Consider the following 22,685-nt stretch of genomic DNA (forward strand, 5'->3'; position numbering starts at 1 on the left):
CACCAGGTTAGTTATTACAGCTGTCATCCTAGCTGTCAGGAGCTTAACACCAGGTTAGTTATTACAGCTGTCATCCTAGCTGTCAGGAGCTTAACACCAGGTTAGTTATTACAGCTGTCATCATAGCTGTCAAGAGCTGAACACCAGGTTAGTTAGTTAATTAACTATTGTTATTTTTGTTATTTTACCTCATTTCGATGTTATAGTTATTAATATTTTTTTTATATTTATAAAAGTTGTTGTTTTATTTGATTGTTGTTGTTGTAGAGGTGGAACCTGCGGATACAACAGCTTTGAGTTTTCAACTGATCACAGTTTTTATGCTATGTCTTGTGACGGCCCTCATGTACCCCAGGTATATATCTTGTTGTACATGTTTGTATCTAGTGCAAGTTTACATGTATATATAAAGTATATATGTACAGGTGTACATATCTTTATAGTATATATGTACAGGTGTTCATGTATTTAAAGTATCTATGTACAGTTGTACATTCATTTAAAGTATCTATGTACAGGTGTACATGTATGAAACGAATCCGAACAGTAGACTGGAGATCCTGGTGGACAATGCTAAGCTATCCTCTGATCTAGCCGCTAAATCTCTTCCTAAGGTTAAGCATCTCTTTATTAGTTTTGGTTCAGCAACTTTACGTAACTTTCAGTTTTTGGTTTTCTAAGAAAATGTTTTTAAATTGTGCACTTCTGTCTTAATAATTATCAGAATCCAACGCTTTTTTACATTTTTGATCAGATTAAGGTTGCAAGGCTACAATTGTGAATCGAGCATTGTCATCGTTGTATGAAGAGCCACTTTAAATTACGCTTACAGTCCCTTTAAATGAAAATTCCTCCGACCCCCCCCCCCCCGGCTAAGAATTTGTTCAGGCCCTTTAAGCTTGAAAAAGAGTTCAACGACAGGTTGTTAGAGAATTGATTTAGAGCAATTTGCAAGAAATTTTTTTATATAAAATATGTTCCAGGGCCCAAATGGTTTCAAGTACAATTGCAGTATGGAAACAGTACAACAAAATGGCGGTTTTACACTTTTTTCGACTTAATTACACTCTATGTATACTTATTATTATTATTGTTATTAAACAGAACTTCTTGGGAATTTTTTATTCTCTTTGTTGTTAAACTTTCTTCAAACTCATGAAAATCTTCACGATATTTGAGTTCTTAAAAATTTTTGAAAAAAAGAGTCAGGTTCAAGCAAATTTTGAACTTTTTTTATACCAACCATCCGGGTCGAACCAAGGTGCAAATTTTTTTATAATCTTTATTTTATTTAAACTATTTACTTGCGACATTCGAAGGTGCTGAATAATTTTGTTTCAAGGTTGGTAATTTGTAAAAATAAATATCAGACTAAGTTGGTGTTAAGTAAATATAAAAATCAGACTAAGTTGGTGTTAAGTAAATATAAAAATCAGACTAAGTTGGTGTTAAGTAAATATAGAAAATCAGACTAAGTTGGTGTTAAGTAAATATAAAAAATCAGACTAAGTTGGTGTTAAGTAAATATAAAAAATCAGACTAAGTTGGTGTTAAGTAAATATAAAAAATCAGACTAAGCCGTTGTTAAGTAAAAATAAAAACCGACTAAGCGGGTGTTAAGTAAAAATTAAAAATCAGACTACAGATGTTAACTCTACATCTGTCTTAGAAAACATATTTTGGTCTGGTTTAAACTTCTTTAATTCTAATGATACAGTGAGATCCTTAAAACTGTGGAACACCAAACAGGTAGACGACATTCAGGCTGTGTTATGAGTATCTGATGTTTCTATAAATCTATTAAGTCGTCTTCCTATTTGTTTTGAATGTCCTACTGCAAAAACTAAAAATTAAAAAAAAAAATTTTTATTATAGTTGATATCATTTAATATTAATGAGTTGATATCGCAGTGTAGTTGATATCGATATTGATAAACGCCGAGTAATTATGAACTTTCCCCGAAATATCATTTAATTTCTAAATTGGAACTAATTAAGAAAAATCCACTTTTCCCATGAAACATCAGGTAAATCTGAAAATTACACATCAATTACATTTTTTAAACAATCGCAAGTTTAAGATCATTTACATTTTCTAAACATGAATTTAACATAGCTCATATTTTTATAATTTTTGTATTTTTTTACATTTATAAATCGTGCACTGTACCTTTATTAGGTCCGATTATATCTTCCTCCTGACTTTAGTGAGACTAAACGATATCCTCTGGTTATTAACGTGTACGGAGGACCTAATTCTCAGCAGGTAACTTTTAGGATTTCTTTAGGTAATTTTCATGCTTTTAAGGCCCTTTCCTTGAAATTTTAACATTTTCCTCGAAAATTTTGTCACTTTCCCTAAACTCTTAAATTTCTTATGTAACTTGACACATTTCTGAAGTTTTTATGCACTTAAACTAATTTCTTTTTTTCTAAGATACAACATTTTTTAAAAATATTTTCTTTTTTGATTTTAGGCTCTTTTCCCAGGTTTTGGTACTTTTACTAAATTGTAAGCCTACTCGACTGCTTGAATTAAGCCTAATTAATTCAGGCATAATTTATTTGAGGCCTTGTTAATTATCGAGTACATTGCCTGGTTACTGCCTTTATATACAGGCAAACCTAGCCTGGAAGCTAAACATTTATAATCCGGCAGATTAATTGTAATTTCAAATTATCTAAACCAATTACCCCCCACCCCTTTACAACTGTCCGCAATGGGAAATACCCCACATGCCTCCATATGGTCAGTGTTAGGGGTTTACTCCCACCCCCTTCCCCATTGTTTCAAGGGGGGGGGGCGTGGGGTATATAACCTACCACGTGCATTATGCAGTCGATTTCCCATTCCTATTTTGAAAATTTCTGAAAATCCGCGAAAGAACTCTGCATGTACTTTGCTATCTATCTATCACCCAGCCATCTTTGAATTTGTCCGTCATTATTAGAACCATATTTCCGTTTCCTTGACTATTGGATCAGATAAAATAAATACGCGGTTACGCTTGCGTATATTGCGTATACGGGGAAATACGCAGAAAATGACGGATTATCCGTCATTCTCTCTAGTCCATATATGAGTGTATTTAAACTGATCAATATCTATCCTTAAAGATCATCTTTCTCATAATTTATAAAATAAGCCATCTATCTATCTATATATCTATCTATCTATATATCTATCTATCTATATATCTATCTATCTATCTATCTATCTATCTATCTATCTATATATCTATCTATCTATCTGAGCTTGTCTTTGTATGAAGTGTGTTTGGTTAAAGATACCCCGCCTTTAGAATTATTTATTGTTTGCTGAATGTTCCGCCATCTTGTTTTGTCCAACCATCTTATTCATTTAATATTTTAGGATATTTTATTCATTCTAACAGTTTCTTTTGAGCCTTCAGATAAATAAACAGATTGACAGACATCTTTCTTTGATCTATCTATCCATCTATTCTATATATCTATCTATTATGTGTAGATCTATCTTTCTGTTTATCTGATATGATAATTATTGTTTTATTTCTACTCATCAATCTATCTTTTATAACCGATACATATTGAAACACCCTCAATATAGATAGATAGATATAAAATACTAGCTGAAGGACCCGGCGTTGCCCGTGGAAAAAAATAATAAAAAAAATATTTGAATAAAAAATTCGGCCACCCCCATGAGTGTCATCAAAAAGTTTCAGCACAATCGGTCCAGCCGTTTGGCCAGCTATATGCAATATATATATACGAATGTCTTGATTTATCTATCTATATATATATATATAAGATAAGATAAAGTTTATTGCTAAAATAAATGTATCTGTATACAGATACAGATACAGATACAGATACAGATAGAGTTTACAATCACAAAATTGATGATTATATTAACAGTACAAGTATAAAGCAATTAGGTGGAAAATAGCTCTTGGCTGTTTTGATTATTTTTTCCACAAAAATAAAGCTAAGGATACGAACCTTGCCCGACCACAAAATTTTTTTTTTTAAAGCGGTTGGAACAATCCACATTTAACTAAATTTTTTATCTGACCCACCTGGGCACAAAATAAAACATTTTTTGTTAATCTGAAATTACGAAAAAATCTTTTTAAAAATAATCAATTTAATTAAGAATTTTAAGAATAATACCGAAATAGGAGTAAATCTATTTATCTATCTATCTATCTAGGTGAATGATAGGTTTAAGCTGGACTGGGGAACCTACCTGACAACTAGCGAGCAGGTCATCTACGGTCTCATTGATGGCCGAGGATCAGGGTTTAAGGTAAACCTCCAATTCTACATAAATGACCTAAAACTAAAAATCGGAATTTCGTTGCGCGCAACTGTTTACGTATTGCCCGGAATTGTGCGGAATTGCGCGGAAATTAAAGGGTCCGCAATGGCCCGTAAGTAAAATCCAATTAAGTTGAAAACTCTATCTAAAACAGTTCGATCTTTCAAATGCTTCTACAGAATATGGCTCAATACGATGCACGCTTTACTTAGTCCTCCTAATTTAGACGGTATTCCGCGCTTCCTATTGGTTGGAATTCACAAATTCCAACCAATCAGGAGAGCTAAAACCCGGCAGCAACTGTATTTTTCATCAATCTATCTTTTTTCATTTATCTATCTATCTCCGTCTATTAATCTATTTATATATCTCAGGCCATTAATCTATCTATCCATCTATCTCAGTCTATTAATCTATTTATCTACAGGGAGACGATATGCTGAACGAGATCAAATACAACATCGGGAAGGTTGAGGTGGAAGATCAGATAGATGTTACAAATCAGCTCATCAATCTGTATCCTTTCATTGGTAGGTCTATATTCTTTCATTGGTAGGTCTATATTTATTCATTGGTAGGTTTATATATATTCTTTGGTAGGTCTATATTTATTCATCGGTTGGTCTATATTCTTTCATTGGTAGGTTTATACATATTCTTTGGTAGGTCTATATTTATTCAATGGTGATCTATAATCTCTCATTGGAAGGTTTATATTCATTCATTGGTGGGTTTATATTCATTCATTGGTAAGTTTATATTCATTCATTGGTGAGTTTATATTTATTTATTGGTGGGTTTATATTCATTCATTGGTAGGTTATTTTCATTCTTTGGTAGGCTTATTTTCATTCATTGGTGGGGTTATATCTATTCATTGGATAGGTCTGTATTTATTCATTTGTAGATTTATATCTATTCATTTGTAGGTGGTATATATGAATTAATAATCCTTCAAAATTTGGTGAGGGGGGGGGGGTAATTAACTATCTGTCCAACGCAAAGCGCTTAAGTTTTTGCAAAGATGGAAAAATGAAGCAATTACTAGAATTAATTGAGCAATTTCCGAGTTATTTTCATGTTTTGAATAAAACCTTGAAATTCATTAATTCATTCATCTGTTGTGGAGTAATCGTCTATTAAAAACTGGTTTAGTTTGGTTTTCCGGCTATTTGGCATATCTAGGGGTGCAATTACTTAGTGGGGAGGGGGGGGGATTATATATTTGCTCTCAAATAATGAATTTAGTAAATCGAAATTATTGTTGCTGTACATTTTTATTTCTTATAATCTTCCATTTTAAAAAATGTTCGTAAAAAATTAAATATTAATTGTGAAAGCATTTTTTTATCCATTTCATTAAGAATGAATTAATCTTTAAAATCTTTTCATTCAATTTTTCTTTTTTTATTTGAAATATTTACGTAAAATTGTTAAGGTTTTTCCATCTATTTGAAAGATTTTCACATTACGATATCCAAGGTTATAATGCATGGAAAGTTATTTCAGAGGTGTACGCATCTTTTGTACTGCAGTGTACTGTCTCTGGGCTGTAATGTAAACACAAGACGGATGTCCAAGCCTGACATGGGATCCATCTTTCACAAAAAAAATCAATGAAATATTCTGATCGTAGAAAACTATTATGTGACTTATCAAAATAATTAAAATTTATGCTTTTAACCTCCTCGGATACTAAACGAACACTGATGCATCTATTCTTGATTACAAATTCCGCCCAGAGAAAACTGGTTTCAATATGTACGCAGAGTATACGCAACTGCATTTAACTTTCCTTGCATTATAACCTTGAATCTATGCATCTTTTTTCATTTATCTATCTATCTCCGTCTATTAATCTATCTATTTAATGCTTTGTTCCTCCTCGGATACTAAACGAACACTGATGAATCTAATCTTGTTTACAAATTTCGCCCACAGAGAACTGGTTTAAATATGTACGCAGAGTATACGCAACTGCAATTAACTTTCCTTGCATTATAAACAGGGAGTAAGGAAAAGAAGGGAGATATAACTGACGCGGTTCGCCATACCATATGATTACATGCTTTGCAGAGGGGTACTTCATTTGAATAAGATATATTTGTCTAATGTACATATACTGCGTATACAATAACCTATTCTAAATATTTCATATACAAATGGAGTAAGCATTATAATCATATGGTAGGGCGAACCGCGTCAGTTATATCTCCCTTCTATTCCTTACTCCCTGTTTATATCCTTGACCATATCTATTATTATTTCTCTGGCTTGTATCTACTTGTTGAAATATGTGTTTAAATGAATGAAGACTGATGTCAGAGCTGTTATGTTTTGAATCTCTGGATTTACGCAGATTTACGGATTAATTCAATTCCTTTTCGATATCGTGTTGGTCGAACCCTGGGGTCTGTCCTAGAAAACAATTTTGTACATGACCATTAGTACATGCGTACAAAACACAAAGACGGCTAACGTAGTAAATATTTATAAAAGTTCTGAAAATAAATAAAGAAAATTGATATTGCAGAAATAATAAAATTGCTGAAACTTAACAGAAACAATTTTGGGCCGAGCGCTGCGGCTAGGACAGGCTAGGGGGCCGAGCGCTGCGGCCACGTGTTTGGTTAAGTTTTGACACTTTCATTGCGGGCTGAAAATTTGGTTTGGCTGTCTCCGACAGGAGATTCAAGTTGAAGACGACATTTTATAGAGGTTTTAAATTAATGGTTAACAATGTTATATAACCAAATGTCTACTGATAACAATCATATAGTTGAACTCATACCATTAATTCAGTGCTTAGGATCCAAGGGGTAAAATACCAACCAAAAACTGCAAAAAAAAACTTTTTTACTCCTAAACTTTTGAAAAAAGAGATTATAAAAATTTCCTCATTTTTGAATAATTTATTAAGTTTTAGGATAAAAACAAGCAAAAAAATTTGAAAATTATTTTTTGTTAAAAATTTTTAGTAAATCTTAAAAAAAGACCTGGATCTGGATCCGGATCCCTTTTTTCCAGTGCGGATCCAGGATCCGGATCCGGATCCGCATCAAAATTAAATGGATCCTAAGCACTGCAATGTAATCCCCTTAAAATATACGAATTAAAATGCACAAATTTATTTTCAATCCGATTTTTCTGGTACAATGTTCGTACTTATTTCATATTTGTCAAGGAACATCTTGTTTTTAGAATTATGAAATTCCTAGATAAATGCAGAATAACAGTTTTCTTAATTGAATTAAAATTTAAAATTTTTCATTTTTGTTTAATATTTTAAGTTTTATATTAAGTGCTTTTAAGAACTATTGGTAAATGTTAATTTATATCAAAAGTTATGAAAACTGTCAAAACTATTCGCATATTTGATATTGTTTAAACTGTAAAACTTTTAGTGGAGAAGAGAAATATTTTCCGAAATAAGTTACTAGAAATTTTAAAATGCTTGAAATTGCAGTAGAATCTAGGTGTTTAGAATAAAAACCCTTGAAGATAATTGTTTTTAACGTTATCAAATTTTGAAATTTTAGATTTTTCTTCTTTCTCATAAAATCTAAATGAATTTTAGTTAAAGATACAGGGTTACCCATAAAGGATGAGACTGTAAAGATGACCCAAAACTCTAAAAATATGACGATTTGAAGATTGATTTTGGTCTATAAGAAACACTGAATGCAAAAAACGGACTTTACAAATTCCGTCTCTAAAGTCTCATCTTTTGTGGGTAACCCTGTATTTAAAAAATATTAGAGAAGGAAGCAACTGAATAGTTGAAAGCACTATGAATGTAAAGAAACCTAAATTGAATCCGTGCAGTCGTCTCTGAACTTTTGAAGAGTAACTCTGTAATTTTACTGTAAAAACGTGTATATGTTTAGGTCTTATATTCTCGGGTTTGTGAAGAAACTTGTAATGCTTGGACCTGGTACAAAGGATGATGAACTACAATCCATTCTCAATTATCTTACTACAGTACATGAGGTAAACAGTATACTGTACTGTACTGTACAGTACAGTACATTGCAGTACAGTACAATACAGTACAGTACAGTACAGTACAGTACAGTACAGTACAGTACAGTACAGTACAGTACAGTACAGTACAGTACAGTACAGTACAGTACAGTACAGTACAGTACAGTACAGTACAGTTGATTTGTTGTTGTTTAGTGTGGGATAAGTGTTGCTCCGGTTACGAACTGGATATATTACGACAGTATCTACGCAGAAAGGTCAGTACAGTACAGTACTGTATAGAAAGGTCAGCAGCTGTTTTTTAGTTTAGTTTTTTAACTCTTTTTATAAACTGTTTCCTTTACTAAGCTCTTACTTTTGAACTTAATTGAAGCAACTTTCCGTTTTTAGAGCTGCCTCATTTTTAAAGCTTTTTCTTTTTAAACATCTGTCGTCTGTATATAAAAGTAGTATTTTTTTAATAAGCTTGCTTCTTTTAAAAAGCTGTCTTTTCTTTTAAAAAACTCTCTTTTTATTACTTGTTTTCTTTTTATAAACTGGGTTTCCCGATTACAAATTTAGCCAAATCGATCATTCAAGGGGTTCATGAGTTATGATCGGACATACCGACAAAAAGAAATATATATATAAACTAAGTTTCTCATATTTACTCCCGCCGTTTACCCGCGCTTGGTCGTAAATTACGATTTCAGCTATTTTTCCTTATTAAATTCGACCCAATCAACTTAGAACTGTTAAACCAAGTTAAACCATGCTTCTCCCAAGTTCTCTGATGCAAATTTGAGGTAAATCTGTCCAGGGGTTCAATTTTCATGAGTTATGATCGGGCATATACAAATAGACTAACAGAGATTACAGCTATATATATATATACAACTATATATGATATATAGATATTGTCTCTGTTAAACTCCCTTCATTAAAGGAAATGAATTAACTATTTTCAAATGTTCAGGTATCTTGGTCTGCCAACCCCTGGGGATAACCTGCGTGGCTATCAAGCAAGCGATGTGACCGCCAAGGCTAAGAAGCTCGCCAACAAGAAGTTTCTCGTGGTTCATGGCACTGCAGGTTAATATTGATTTTTTTCATTTAAGGGACATTGACATAATTTTATGTGATCCTCCATTAAGATTTATTATGCTAAATTCACAATCACTGTAAACTAGCTCGAAGGAGAAGGTCGTCGTTGTGACCTCGTAGCTTCTATAGTTTTGATTTACGCACAAGTATAAGAAAGGCAAAGGTGGCTTAGTGAGTAGCGTCACATGCCACGGAACTGCAGGCAGGGGTTCAAACCTTCATCCTGAGATTGCAACTAAGAAAATAGGCCAGGTAGATGTAATAGTTGAGTAGGTCTCATGAAGTATGCGGGGTCCATGAGACAATTTTAACAAACTTCTCTGGTGCCCGAACCTTACCCCACTCAGTAGATGGAAAACGAACTTCACAGCCTATTTCCATGTCCATAAACGCTCCTATGGTTTTATGGCTACAACAACAACAACAGAAATTCAAAACATTTTTGTTCTTCCTAATAGCTCTTCAATAAGAGGAGTTACGATTGATAGCATTTAAGTCTTAAAGGGAATGACCGGCAATGTATGTTAGTTGAACTGAGATTGTAGTATTGTGAAGAATTTTTTTGGATTCATTTGAGACATTAAAAATGTGATGAATAATTACTGAGTTAGAGCACAAAGTCGACGTTCAAAATCATCTATTTGGGTGACTGCGTTTTGAGAATCGATTTTTTTAATTATTAAATAACAACGACAAAAAATGTATCAAAAATTCTACAGTAAACTAATAAGGTGTTTAGGAACACATTTCTCAATAGAAATATGATAATAAATCAATGTAAGAATCAGTTATTTCCTTTTCATCATTATATTGAACCTCTTATTATTTACGAATTTGTTTAAAGATTTCTACAAATTCTTCAAATGTCAGTTTTTCAATAAAAATTACAGAAATGAGAAATTACAGAAACAAACAACTGAATAAGATTACTAAACAACTAATTAGTTCACTATAGAATTTTTGTTACTTTTTTGTCGTTGATATTTATTAATTTAAAAAAAAATCAATTCACAAAACGTAACCACCCAAATGGATGATTTCTAAAGTCGACTTTGCGCTCAATTTCAGTAATTTTACATCATTAAAACGTTTTATATGACTGAAATGAATCCTAAGAAATTTCTCCACGATACTACATTCTCAGTTCAACTACCTTAACTTGCCGGTCACTCCCTTTATGTGCAATTTATTTTAGCTTGGCTTAAAATTGTACTATTTAAACCTTTTTTTTGAACGAAATTGAAAATTGACATAATTCTCAGTTGCGGTTTGTGGTTTTATGTAGCAGACACAGGGAAAGGAATTGCAGATTTATAAGAAAATATCTTTATTTTTAAGTTCGCAGTTTTATAATTTTAAAATCACCTCATAGACCAACCAAAAAAGTTGGTGTCATACTTTATTTTCTTAAACTTAATGCTGAATTCAGATTCGAAAACCATTTGAAGAAAATTAGAAGGAAGAAAAAACTTTTTATTATTTTTTTCTGTTTAGATGACAATGTTCATTATCAGCAGTCGATGATGTTGACAAGAGCCATGGAGGAAGCAGATGTGCTCTTCAGGTAATCAATCAATCAATCAATCAATCAATCAATAAATTAATCAATCAAACGATTTTTCATTATCTTTAAAAAAAGTATTCATTGAGACCTGTTAATTACAATAAAAGGAAAGAAATATCCATAAATAATAAGTCAATCAATTAATAAATGAATTTTAGAATCAATTAATTAATTAATTAATCAATCAAGCAATTTGAAATATGAATTTTAAATATTAGCAAAAGCAAAATAAAAAATGTTATTTAGACAATTGAGTTACCCTGATGAGGCCCACGGTATTGTTGGACTCCGCCCACATTTCTACCACGCCCTCACAGATTTTCTTCTCAACGACTGTTTCGAGTCAAACAGCGTAAAGAGATTGTAAACAGAATGCTGCAACACATTCTGAGTGCAATGTGGATTCTATTAAGAATGCCGCAATACATTCTGATCGCAATGTGGATGCTAAGAAGAATGCCGCAAAACATTCTTATCGGAATTTGAAATGTGGATTCTAAACAGAATGCCGCAAGTGATTCTTAACATTTGAGCCAGAATGCCGCTGAACATTCTGAGCGTAACGTTAATTCTAAACATTATGCCGCCAGTGATTCTCGAGGTGACTCTGACTCCACGGATTTAAAGTAAAATGCCGTAAAATATTGATTGCATATTGCGGGAAAGGATTTAAAAAAGTGGTTAAAATGAAGTGCGTATTTTTTTGCCCTGTAAAATGATAAATGACACTTTATATATCCGATGTGAACAATATTTCAGTGACTTATTGTAAGAAAAAAGTGGTGGTGAATGTAAGTTGAACAAATATTTATTGGTTCGAGTAAAAATGAATTGTAAAAAGTCAAATATTTCAGTGTAAACAACCTCTATTGACAAGTAAAAAATAATGTCTATTTAGTGATCGTATAGTGATTTTAAAGATATACCAGGCAAAAAAAATTCTGCATGTGTATTTTTTTATAATCTTATTTAGTTGAAAGAAAAAAATTTGTAGAAAAAAATCTACCTTGATCAATCTTCTCGAGCTTTTTTCATGAGATGTATTATACAAGTGTGATTTATAAAGATAGACCAAGTTTTTAAAATCAGCCTTTTTTCGACCAATTTTTGAGGGGCATCTCATTAATTGGTCTCCTGATATTATTTTTAAAAATTTTTTACATATACATATATAGTTCCTAGCTCCAATTTTTTGGGGTTATTTAACTTCTGCTTAAACGTTTTATGAATTTAGTTATTTTTTTCCTAAAAAGTTTTGGAAAATGGTAATGGGAATCTTTTTTGTTTAAAATGAAAAAATTTCCGAAAAATACTTTTTTTAGGTTTTACCAATTTTTGAGGGGCATCTCTATTATTTGGTCGATTTATCTACTCAAATATTATTAAAAAAGAAGTAATGATTTATGTTTTATACAAATGAGATTAGCAAATATTTAAAGAAATGCAAACGCTTGAATTCGACCAATTAAAAAGGGGCATCTCTTTAATTGGTCGAAGTACCTTATTAAAACAACAAATAGTTCACTGTAAATTTTTTTTATCCTGACAAATAATATATATAGTGCCTTAATCATTTAATTCACTCATGATAATTAAAATAATGCAATAAATTGTGTTGAAAAAAAATGTCCATAATTTTTAGAAATAAGATAAGGATTGTTTAAATATTTTGGCAACCTTGATACATTTCTTAAAGATTATTATTAAATCTACAGAAAATATTATTAGTGATCTGATCCCAACTGATTAAGCTATTTTTGTCTAATATATTGCTTTGCCCTTAGAAAAAAATGCCGAAATGAAGGTAGGAAAAAAAAGTTTTAAAACCCTTTTTTGTTTTTGACAAATGTCAAGGTACGATACGTGTTTTCTATCTATTTTTCAAGGGCTTTTGAAAAATGTAGTTTTTAACGAGAGTGTCAGAACAAAATAAAGCAGCCCTCCCCCCCCTCCCAGTCTGTTAAGNACAGGTATCACAATTATCTTATTATATCACGATTATCTTATTATATCACGATTTAGAATCGAACTTGGGTTAAATCGCTGCCTTTCTTGCTTCTGTTTTCTCTATGTTTTCTCAATGTGTTATGAAAAATGATACTAACCGTTTTTCTGCTTTTTGCACTAACAAATATAAACTTCAAACAAGATTCTGTAATGTCTGTAATATTTGGCAGGAGTGACCAAGTCTGTGATTATTATTGTTTCATAACAAAAAATATTGCTAAAATCTGGTTACATATGTTGAATGCTGAAAACCAATTTATTTATATTTTTCCGGGTTCTGAAAGCAATCGAAAATTTGATAACTATTGAGTTTCCAGATGTTTCATGGCAAAGCGCTTGCTTATTTATAACTTAATTTTTACAAAATTTTTGTTTATTATTGATTTTGTTTTTTGGTTGTTTTGATATTCTATATTTTGAATTTTGGTTTTTCTCAGATTATATATTCCATATATGTGAAGTACGAGACACGTAAAACCTAGGATGATCATTTTAGAAAAGTAAAAAAGAGAGCGGAAACGGGTTTGCTCTAGTTTTTGGACTTTTGAATTTTGATAAGCCAGTTGTGAGCCATGCTAAGCTGGGAGCTGCCGATCATAGCAGTGTTGATCAGGATGCACTGTTCGAGCTGATCCTATCCACTTGGGGACTGAGTCCTGTTTTAGTTATAGTATTTATTCAAATATTGCTAAAATCAGGTTGAATCTATGTTGAATGCTGCAAACTATTAAGTTATCAATCTATTTATATTATTCCGGGTTATTAGAATAGGACTGTACAATAACTGTCAGTATCAAAGATTTAATTATTTTAAATATTTTATTTTGCATCATATTATCAAAAAAATATTTTACAAAAATGTTACACTTGACATTTCTTGCATGAAAATTAGCAAATATATGGTTCATTTCTGCACGACACGGTTATACTATATATATGTTTTAAGTTTTATCTTTTTAACATTTACAGAAAAATGAAATGACATCTTAAAAGCTTTAATTAAGACATTTTTTCATTCTTACAAAGTTACTAATACAGAGGCCGAATTTTAAGAATTTAAACCACGTCGCTCATCCGCCAAAAACCGGTTCCAATTAAGCGCCGGTTCGAATCTCGAAACACTGAATACAATTTCATGTGGAACCAACCATGTTTAACCCGCATCTCATATTTTTGAGCCGCGGCTCAAATTATTTGAATTTGGCCTCAGATTTGTAGTTAGAATGTTCAAGTTATTACCGTTCATTAAAACACAATATTCTAAAAGGTTAGTGCTTAAATATTAAATATCTGTATACAAAGTCATCTTTCTTACAAATTGAGCGATGGAGATTTTTTTTTTTTTATTGCAATTGCAGGCTCTTAAGACATAGAGTCTTCATACACCATTTTTAAGTGGTATAAAAGTTGCATAACATTTGTATTAATTAAGAAGGGCATTTTGTAACAATCATTCAATTTTTCGGTTGAAAAAAAAATAGTTTTTTTCATTATTAAAATATAAAATTTTGAGAAAATTCTTTCGCAATCTTTTGTTTTAAACATCAGCCTCAGTTGCTTAGTTTGATAAAATAAATTCTTTGGCAATTTTTAGTTTTAGTCAGATAGAAGATCTTATTTGGCAATAGTTTAGTTAGAAAGTAGACCCCCTCGGGCAATAGTTTAGTTAGAAAGTAGAGCCCCTCGGACAATAGTTTAGTTAGAAAGTAGACCCCCTCGGGCGATTGCATGCAGCTCCATAACTCTTTGAAGCATCTCTTCTTGATACCTAGGAAACAGTTTTATTTTAAATTTTGATCAAGAAAAAATCTAGAAATCTCTGAAATAGGAAGACACATACTAAGACTCTTATCAAGTTAGAACTTTAAAAGTCCAATGAAAATGAAACATTAAAAATTGTGCAGTGTAAACAGACCAATTTTACTAAATTACAATAAGTGTCTAGTGAAACTATTTGCTTTGTAACAACATCAAACACCCCTGTATGCCGAGTCCATTAGCGCCTGATCAAATCAGGGTTCAGTCATGTGTTTGTTGTCTATTCTGAACCAATAGAAATAGTATGGCAGTAACATCTATCTTTCTATCTATCTCATTATCTAATTAGAGATAAATCCTTAAATCGGCGCTATACACTAAATGGAAATATTTACTTCTACTGAAATTATAGTGCAAATACGCTTAAGTATTGCTAAATTGTCGTCTTCCTATTCCATTGTTTTCTGATTCCCACTATATTAATGCTGAAGTAAGAAAGAAAATATCAAAAATTAACTATGTTCCAGATAGAAAAACGACAATATCTTTCGCAGTCTTGCTCAGTAAAAGTCCTTCGTTACTTTTTATAAACAACTGAAGGATTTCCAACTTTCGCGAAATTTTTTTGTATTTCTCAATATTTTTCGCGAAATTCTGTTGTAAACCCACAAACAAAAATTAAAAGTTTCAAGAAGGAAAATTATTGATATCTAATTTATACTTGATCAGATAAAAGCTTTCAAGGGTGCCGTTGTAAATCAGACATTGCCATCTTTGTATGGAGGGTCACTTGAAATTGCGCTTACAGTCTCTTTAAGGTGTAAGAACTAAAGAGTAACATTGTAAATCGGACAGACAACTGAAAAGTCACTCGAAAATGCGTAGACATTCCCTTTAAGTCAAGTAAAAATTGGGAAAGTTTCCTTTAATTATCAAACTTACTTTGTCATTTTCTCGTCCTGAATTCCGCTTTCTTGAGTTTCATTTCTCATCCTCTGAAGTTCTGCAACCAGCATTGCCATCTCTCTTCCCTTCCTCTCCGCCTCTTCCCTATATATAGGTAACTATATTATAATCTATTTATTTCTCATTCTCTGAAGTCATGCTAATATAGCATTGCTATCTCTCTTCCCTTCTTCTCCGCCTCTTCCCTGTATAAAGGTAACTTATATTATAATCTATTCATTCATTTCTCATTCTCTGTAGTTCATCATTGCCAGCTCTCTTCCCTTCCTCTCCGCCTCTTCCCTGTATAGGTAACTGTATAAAAAACTATTTTTTTCTCATCCTCTGAAGCATTGCCAGCTTTCTTCCCTTCTTCACCGCCTCTTCCCTGTATATAGGTAACTATATTATAATCAAGAGCTGCTGAAGTTCAACTGAGTCGTGTTATTGAGCAAGAGAACACCTTCAAGGTTTTTAGGAAGTAACAATATTATAATTTATTCTTCACAGTTAATCTCCAGTTATAGAGGGGCTCGTCCGATTCACAAGGAAACACTTAAAAGCTATATGGTTGATCAAGAATGAATAACACTGACTTGAAGATTTTGCTGCAGAAACAATAGAAGATATCGACAGAATTAAACACTTTTCAATCTTCCGCAATAATGGTTAAAAAAAGCTCATGGTTATCGTTATGAAACGGACTAGTCCCATTAAATGGAGGGTCTGGCGATTTTTACATTAGCGTCTGATCCAATCAGGGTTCAGTCATGTGTTTGTTGTCTATTCTGAACCAATTGAAATGTATGGCGGTAACATCTATCTTTCTTTCTATCTCATTATCTAATCAAAGTTGTGAATCCTTCAATCTCCGCTATCAGTAAATTAAAATATTTACTTCTACTGAACTATAGTGGTGTGATAAACTTGAAAAAAAGAAAAAATGTATGTTTTATTGATCAAATTGTGATAAAAGTCGCAGTTGCTGGAACAAATAAAAAAAATTTAAAAAAATAAAAGACATAGCTTAAAGCTTTTGTTCATTCAGAATTTCAGAAAAAAAGTTTTGAGTCTATTCGTAAATAGAAATAAAAACCAATAATTTGATAAGAAAGAAAGCGTCGAAAACTTTTAATGAATATCTTGAGATATAAAAAAATAAGGTTTCATGTTTTGTTTAAAAGGTACAATAAAGGTACTAATGCAAGGAAAGTTAATTGCGGTCGCGTATACTCTGTGTACATATTGAAACCAGTTCTCGCTGTGTGGTATATGCATCAGTTTTCCTCTGGTATCCGAGGGGATAAAAGCATTTAATTTTGAAAATTGACATAATAGTTTCCTATGACCAGAATATTTCATAGATTATTTTTGTGAAAATGGATTCCATGTCAGGCTGTGACATCCCTCTGGTGTTTACTTTTCCACCCAAAGACAGTACACTGTAGTACAAAAAATGTGTACACTTCTGAAATAAGTTTCCTTGCATTATAACCTTGCATTTGATCATCATGTTTGATTAAACCTTTTTTTTAGCAAATTTATTGTGTTTTGCACAGTTTGAGTTTTGCAAAAAAAATAACTACAGACTGGAAAATGCAAACTGGCATATTGCCAATTATACCAGGAACTCATATGACCTGGGGGGCCAACGACGGGGGCGAGGCGAGGGTACAGAACTTTTATTTTAGGGGTGGGTGAAGTTGCATAGAAATTCATGAGTTACAATTTTCTGAATTTGATTTTCAATTTTCTGCCGTTTTCTTGTCTTTGTCAATAAAAGATATCATAAAAAAAAACTTGAAAAAATGTAAAAATCTTGAAAATTTTTAAATATAGAAAAAAATTTATTTTAATACAGTATAATCCAGAACTTAGGAGAAAAATTTTTAAAAGGTTTTCTTAACAATTTTTCAATTGGTTTTATACTATTCAACCTAAGCGGGCAATTGTAAAAAAATAGCCATGAAATATGCGAGAACAGTTTTAAAGAGCTCCATAAAGTTATTCAATCAACACATTAACTGCACATTCCATTATCAGTAGGTTTAGAAGACGACATTTTATCAATTCTATCAATGTTTCCAAAGTTCTGGATTAAACTGTACCTACGAAGAGCCTCCTGGTATAATCTCTCCTCCTCTTCTTCTTCAAATGCAATATTTCTTGCATTCATCATCATTTCCAGTTCTACCAGATCAACAAATATCATTTTTAGTTTGGTTGGGGTTAGGGCTTTAAAGGGACTGTTAACGTAATTTCAAATGAAATTCCATTAATAAAAGAGGGATTCGTTCGATTCACAGCTGTACTCTTCTACTTTTATCATTCTGATTGTTTTACGACAATCTGAGAAGGGTTCAACGATTTAGAATTGTATTCTGTAGAAGTTTGCTTTTATCAAAAATGAAAATGTATTATCCTAGGTGAAAATAAGGCAAAAACAAACAAAAAAACTAACGTTTTAAATTCTAAGGTAACTAAATTGCATGTTTGATAAAAGCAAACTTCTACAGAATAAAGTTTTAAAATATTGGAACCATCTAATATTGTTGTAAAACCTTAAAAGTTTCCGTAAAACGAATCTGGCTATTGCCCATCATAATTGTATCGAGCAGAATGCAAGCGTTTGTTACTTTATGGAGAAACCACAAAAACCACAAAAAAGAAACTTTAAAAGAGTAAAAAATTGATGTATCATTCAGTGGAAGGGGGATTTTCTTAAAGATCGTCATTTCAATTTATACGGTAAAAATATCACAATCTCAAAATCAAATAATCAAAAATAGGTGATCTGATAATTTCGAACTTGAAGCTATTTTAAAGGAAATTAAATGATTAAATATTCCTCGTTCTCTTGCTCTCCTCATTTCTTCTATTTTATCCTCTTCATCCTGTTTCATCCAATTGTCCGCTATCCTCTAAAATATCAGGAAAACACTGTAAACGTTATTTCAAGTGACCCTCCATGCAAGATGGCAATGCCCGATTCACAATTGCACCCTTTAAAGCTTTGTCTGATCAAGTATGGCTCTGTAACATTTTGCCAAGTACAAATTCACCTAGTTCACTTTCGCCAAGTACAAATTCGCCTAGTTCAAGTTCGCTTAGACAACATTTTGCCTAGATAAAATTTTGCCTAGACACAGTTTGCCTAGACAACATTTCGCCTAGATAACATTAAAGGTAGTTTTCGCCTAAACAAAAATTTTTTAAATTATATTTAACCAGTTTTTTAGATAAAAAATACGCAATCTTTATTAAAAAAAATTGCAACTTTTTTTTCAGTGCAAATTATTCATTTGGTATCTGACATTGATGTCGACATGACGTCCTTAATTTGTCTCCAATGGACCTGGTAGTCAAAAGGTGATAAAGCTGTTTATGAAGAGAAGATTGATAATTTTGAGAAATACTATTGACAATCTTGGATTAAAAAACGATACTGATGCATGACAAGCATATCTGTCTAATTAAGTTGGCCAGGATATGGCTGATAAAGTAGGCAGAAAGCAGAGAGCCAAGGATGCAAAACAGGGGGTTAAACTGGTGGTAGAAACTATTATAATACATTTTTTGTTTAGAAATTAATGAATTTATCAAGGCGAAAATTTCCCTGTAATGTTATCTAAATGTTTTAAAACTTTTATTCATAAATTAGTGTTTGTAAAAATATATTTAACCCTGCAAGCGATTCATTGAAACCCTAAACCCTTATTTCATATTTATTGGAACACCCTGTGCCTTTGGTTCATGCTAATTAAGAAACCTACAACCTGTACCTAGCTGGGGCTGTGTTAATTGGGACTCCCTGTATGCACCTTACTCCATGTTTTTTGGGACACCCTGTACATAATTTTGTTCACGTTTTTGGGTCACCCTGTACCTTTGATCTTGGTGCTCGTCTCAGCTGTTGATCCTGATTTTCTTGATTCTGGTTTCCTGAATATCGTTCTCCCAGAGGCTGTTGGCCTCGGGACGCTCTGAAAGCCTCCAGTTCACGGGAAGCCTCCGATTTTTGAGTCCGCGATTGCTCAAACATCTAAAAAAATTGAATAATCAATTTGGTTTTTGAAAACATACAGTGATTAACAGAAAACAGTGGCATAGCATTACTCGTGTATTTAATGTTGTTACAAAGCAAATAGTTTTACTAGACACTTATTATTAAATCACTAATTTAGTAAAATGGGTCTGCAGTTCACACTGCTGAATTGTTGTGTCTTATGCTCATTGGAGTTTTTAAAGTTATAACTTGATTCCAAAAGTCGTCTTACTATTTCAGACGTTTCTGGTCATCACTGTAATAAAATTGATTTAGGGCTAATATGAAAGTACAGGGTTACCCACAGAGAATGAGACGACTGTACGGAATTTATACAGTCTTTATAATCACAATCGTAGTTTTCTGCTGCAGTTGTGATTAAAATACTATTTTTTATACTTTGTGAGTATCCCTCCGTCTGAAATAAAGTCTTGGAACTTTAATTACTGCAATTAAAATTCTGTCGCTTGCATTAAATAGATACCTTGGAGCTACAGATATTGATTAATAAATAAAAGAAAGTCTTAAATGTCTGTATAATTCTGTAAAATTAAAGTTTCTGTCCAAATTCCGAGTTTGATACCTAAACGATCCGGAATTTTCGGAATTCCGTTTATATTACAATTATGACGCGGAATTCAACTGTTCAGAGAATTCAGATTTCCAAATTAGATTTTTTCTCTCGGAAAGAAATAAACCCTAAATAAAATCCTCTACCTCCTCTTCTAATTGCATAGCCCTAGCCTTGCGCATAGATTCCAGTTCTCTCTCCCGTTCAATTCTTATTCTCTCCAACTTGTCGTCTTCCTCAAGTCTAAAAACAAAATGGCGTCTTGGGATGAAAAACAACTTTTCATGTGACCTATTAGAGATTGTAAAGAAAGAAATCATTAAAATGACATCATTTTTATCTCAAGATTTATTCTAAAATAGTTCAACAACTCATCACCACTCTCCATCATCCTTGCGGGTACAGTACGTACTCTGTATATGCATTCAGCCGTAACGTCCAGTTTTGCTACCCAGTGTAGAGTCGACCCAGCACGTTTTATGCAACCAATGTAGCCTGGCAAGATCACAGTAAACTGTCGTGTGCATTGAACACAGTCTTTGAATTAACAAGTACTTTAACCAGTACTTTAACTTGGTATGTAGTTAACTTAAAATTCGGTGATGGAAATGGACCAAACCTCTGTAGAGTAAAAAAAAGTAGATGTTAGTTCCACATTTATTGAAAAATAAATTTTGGTCTGGGTTGACCCTTTTCAGTTCTTGAGATTGTTTCTTTTTTGAGATCTAGATATTTATTATCTCCGTATCGAGATTATTTAAATTGTACAAAATAGTTTACAAGGATTAAATAAGACCGTTTTACATCAAACTCGTTTACATATTGTTTCTGTCAGGTAGTTTTATTAGTTTCAAATCATATTTATTAAAGTTTTTACGTTTTTAAAGAAGAACATCAACCAAATTTAAAAAATATTAAGAAATGCGGGCTTTAGCGTTACGCGTGCCCCTTTTCTAGCAACATTTTAGCCTTTAACTGTTGCTATTCAAATCACCATTTTTCATAGTTTTTCTAATTAAATTGGTGCATTTTTTAAAATAATAAATGTCGTTATTTTTACCGGGCATCATTTTCAATTATAGTTTGGTCCGATCGGTTTAGCCGTTTTGACGTTTATTGGATACAAGCAGACCAGCAAAATGAATATATAGATTAAATACCTGTCAATTTTAAACCCTTGTCTAGCCGCAGCTAGCCCAGGGGAGACCTCGCGTACAAATCTCTTGGCAGACTCAGCCTTTGCAAAAAAATATGTTTCTTTTTATATTTTCAAAATTCATTCATGGTTTAAGGTCAATAAAAGGGTCTTGTTTGAAATCATTAATATGGCCAAAAATTTAACCTCTAATATGGCCAAAAATGTAACCTCTAATATGGCCAAAAATTTAACCTCCCTGAATTTTTGTCAGAATCCAAATAAAAGTTTTAGACATTTTTTTGTAAGTTTGAATAGATTTTTGTTCCTGCGTGTTTATATTTGAAAAAATATCATATTGTGCTATGAGGTTAATTTTATAGACTTGACGTTTTACAGATAGACAGACAGACAGATAGACAGATAAACAGATAGACAGTTTCAAAGATGACAATTTAATTTCATAGAGATTTCAGAGGGTGCTTTATAGTTTTCATAGACTAAAAAAACATTTTAACATAATGTTTTGTAAAAAAACATTTCATTGACAATGAGGTTAAAAAGTCTTATGAATTAATGAAGTACAGTCGTCGTCATATACATCAATACAATGAAGACGACTTTTGATTTCAATTTTGATTTCTACCAAGCTTTCAAACAGCTTGGATACACAAAAAAATAGAAGCAAAGAAAAGCTGTCAAATAACATATTCTTTTAATGTTTACTTGTAAAATTGTAATTTGATTTGAAAAAAGCTTATTAGAAATCAAATCCTTAACAGAAAAGTCGTCTTCATTGTATTTATATATACGCCGACAACTGTATATGAACTACAAGTACACACACACACTGAAAGTCTAACTACTCCTCCGTTCTCTGGTTGGTTTAAATCCTTGAAATACCTGGACACGTTCCTCCTCCTCTAGAGCTTGCTGTCGCGCCATTCTCATCATGTCCATCTCCCTCTCTCTCTGCTTCCTGAAAGGGACTGTTCTCAAATAAATGTTGAAATTTAAATTTGGAAATCCCTGTAGCTCTCCTTTAAACAATTTATCCAAATCGAACAATAAAATCCCTTGAATATTGTGTCGAGATTTAACTTATAGGGATTATATTGAAAGAATTTAAAATCAAGCTTAAAGGGACAGTAAGTGTAATTTCAAGTGACCCTCCATGAAAAGATACCAATGCCCTTTTCAAGAGTACCCTTAAAAACTTTGTCTGATCTTCAAACTGCTCATTTTTATTTTTTGGTTTCTCTGAAAAAGTGACTTGCGCATTTCTTGCTT

At 32.1% G+C, this 22,685-nt stretch overlaps 2 protein-coding genes and 2 long non-coding RNA genes across 4 annotated transcripts in view; 3 read left to right on the plus strand and 1 right to left on the minus strand.

Moving 5' to 3' along the window:
• The window catches only part of LOC111710370 (inactive dipeptidyl peptidase 10), a gene marked incomplete in the record, with an annotated part of 13,377 nt that extends 12,682 nt beyond the window's left edge, over positions 1-695 (plus strand). Inside the window, 2 exon segments of the mRNA XM_023484443.1 lie at positions 268-355; positions 519-695. Of these exon segments, the coding sequence (XP_023340211.1) occupies positions 268-355; positions 519-680 (250 nt within the window).
• Positions 696-2,159: 1,464 nt separating this feature from the next.
• Positions 2,160-4,860, plus strand: LOC111710376 (uncharacterized). Its single transcript, XR_002767047.1, has 3 exons — positions 2,160-2,266; positions 4,196-4,291; positions 4,731-4,860. It is a non-coding gene; the product is annotated as an uncharacterized LOC111710376 (long non-coding RNA).
• Positions 4,861-8,460: 3,600 nt separating this feature from the next.
• Positions 8,461-12,510, plus strand: LOC111710380 (uncharacterized). The gene is made up of 4 exons (XR_002767050.1): positions 8,461-8,544; positions 9,243-9,358; positions 10,865-10,934; positions 11,181-12,510. It is a non-coding gene; the product is annotated as an uncharacterized LOC111710380 (long non-coding RNA).
• A 1,558-nt stretch (positions 12,511-14,068) lies between these two features.
• Positions 14,069-22,685, minus strand: part of LOC111710378 (trichohyalin) — a gene marked incomplete in the record, with an annotated part of 11,837 nt that continues 3,220 nt past the window's right edge. The window contains 8 exon segments of the mRNA XM_023484451.1: positions 14,069-14,709; positions 15,642-15,749; positions 17,753-17,834; positions 18,493-18,565; positions 19,531-19,686; positions 20,407-20,503; positions 21,421-21,497; positions 22,299-22,374. Coding sequence (XP_023340219.1) covers positions 14,637-14,709; positions 15,642-15,749; positions 17,753-17,834; positions 18,493-18,565; positions 19,531-19,686; positions 20,407-20,503; positions 21,421-21,497; positions 22,299-22,374 — 742 coding nt within the window.

The sequence above is a fragment of the Eurytemora carolleeae genome, unplaced genomic scaffold (assembly GCF_000591075.1).
Source record: "Eurytemora carolleeae unplaced genomic scaffold, Eaff_2.0 scaffold1031, whole genome shotgun sequence".
Lineage (NCBI taxonomy): Eukaryota > Metazoa > Arthropoda > Copepoda > Calanoida > Temoridae > Eurytemora > Eurytemora carolleeae.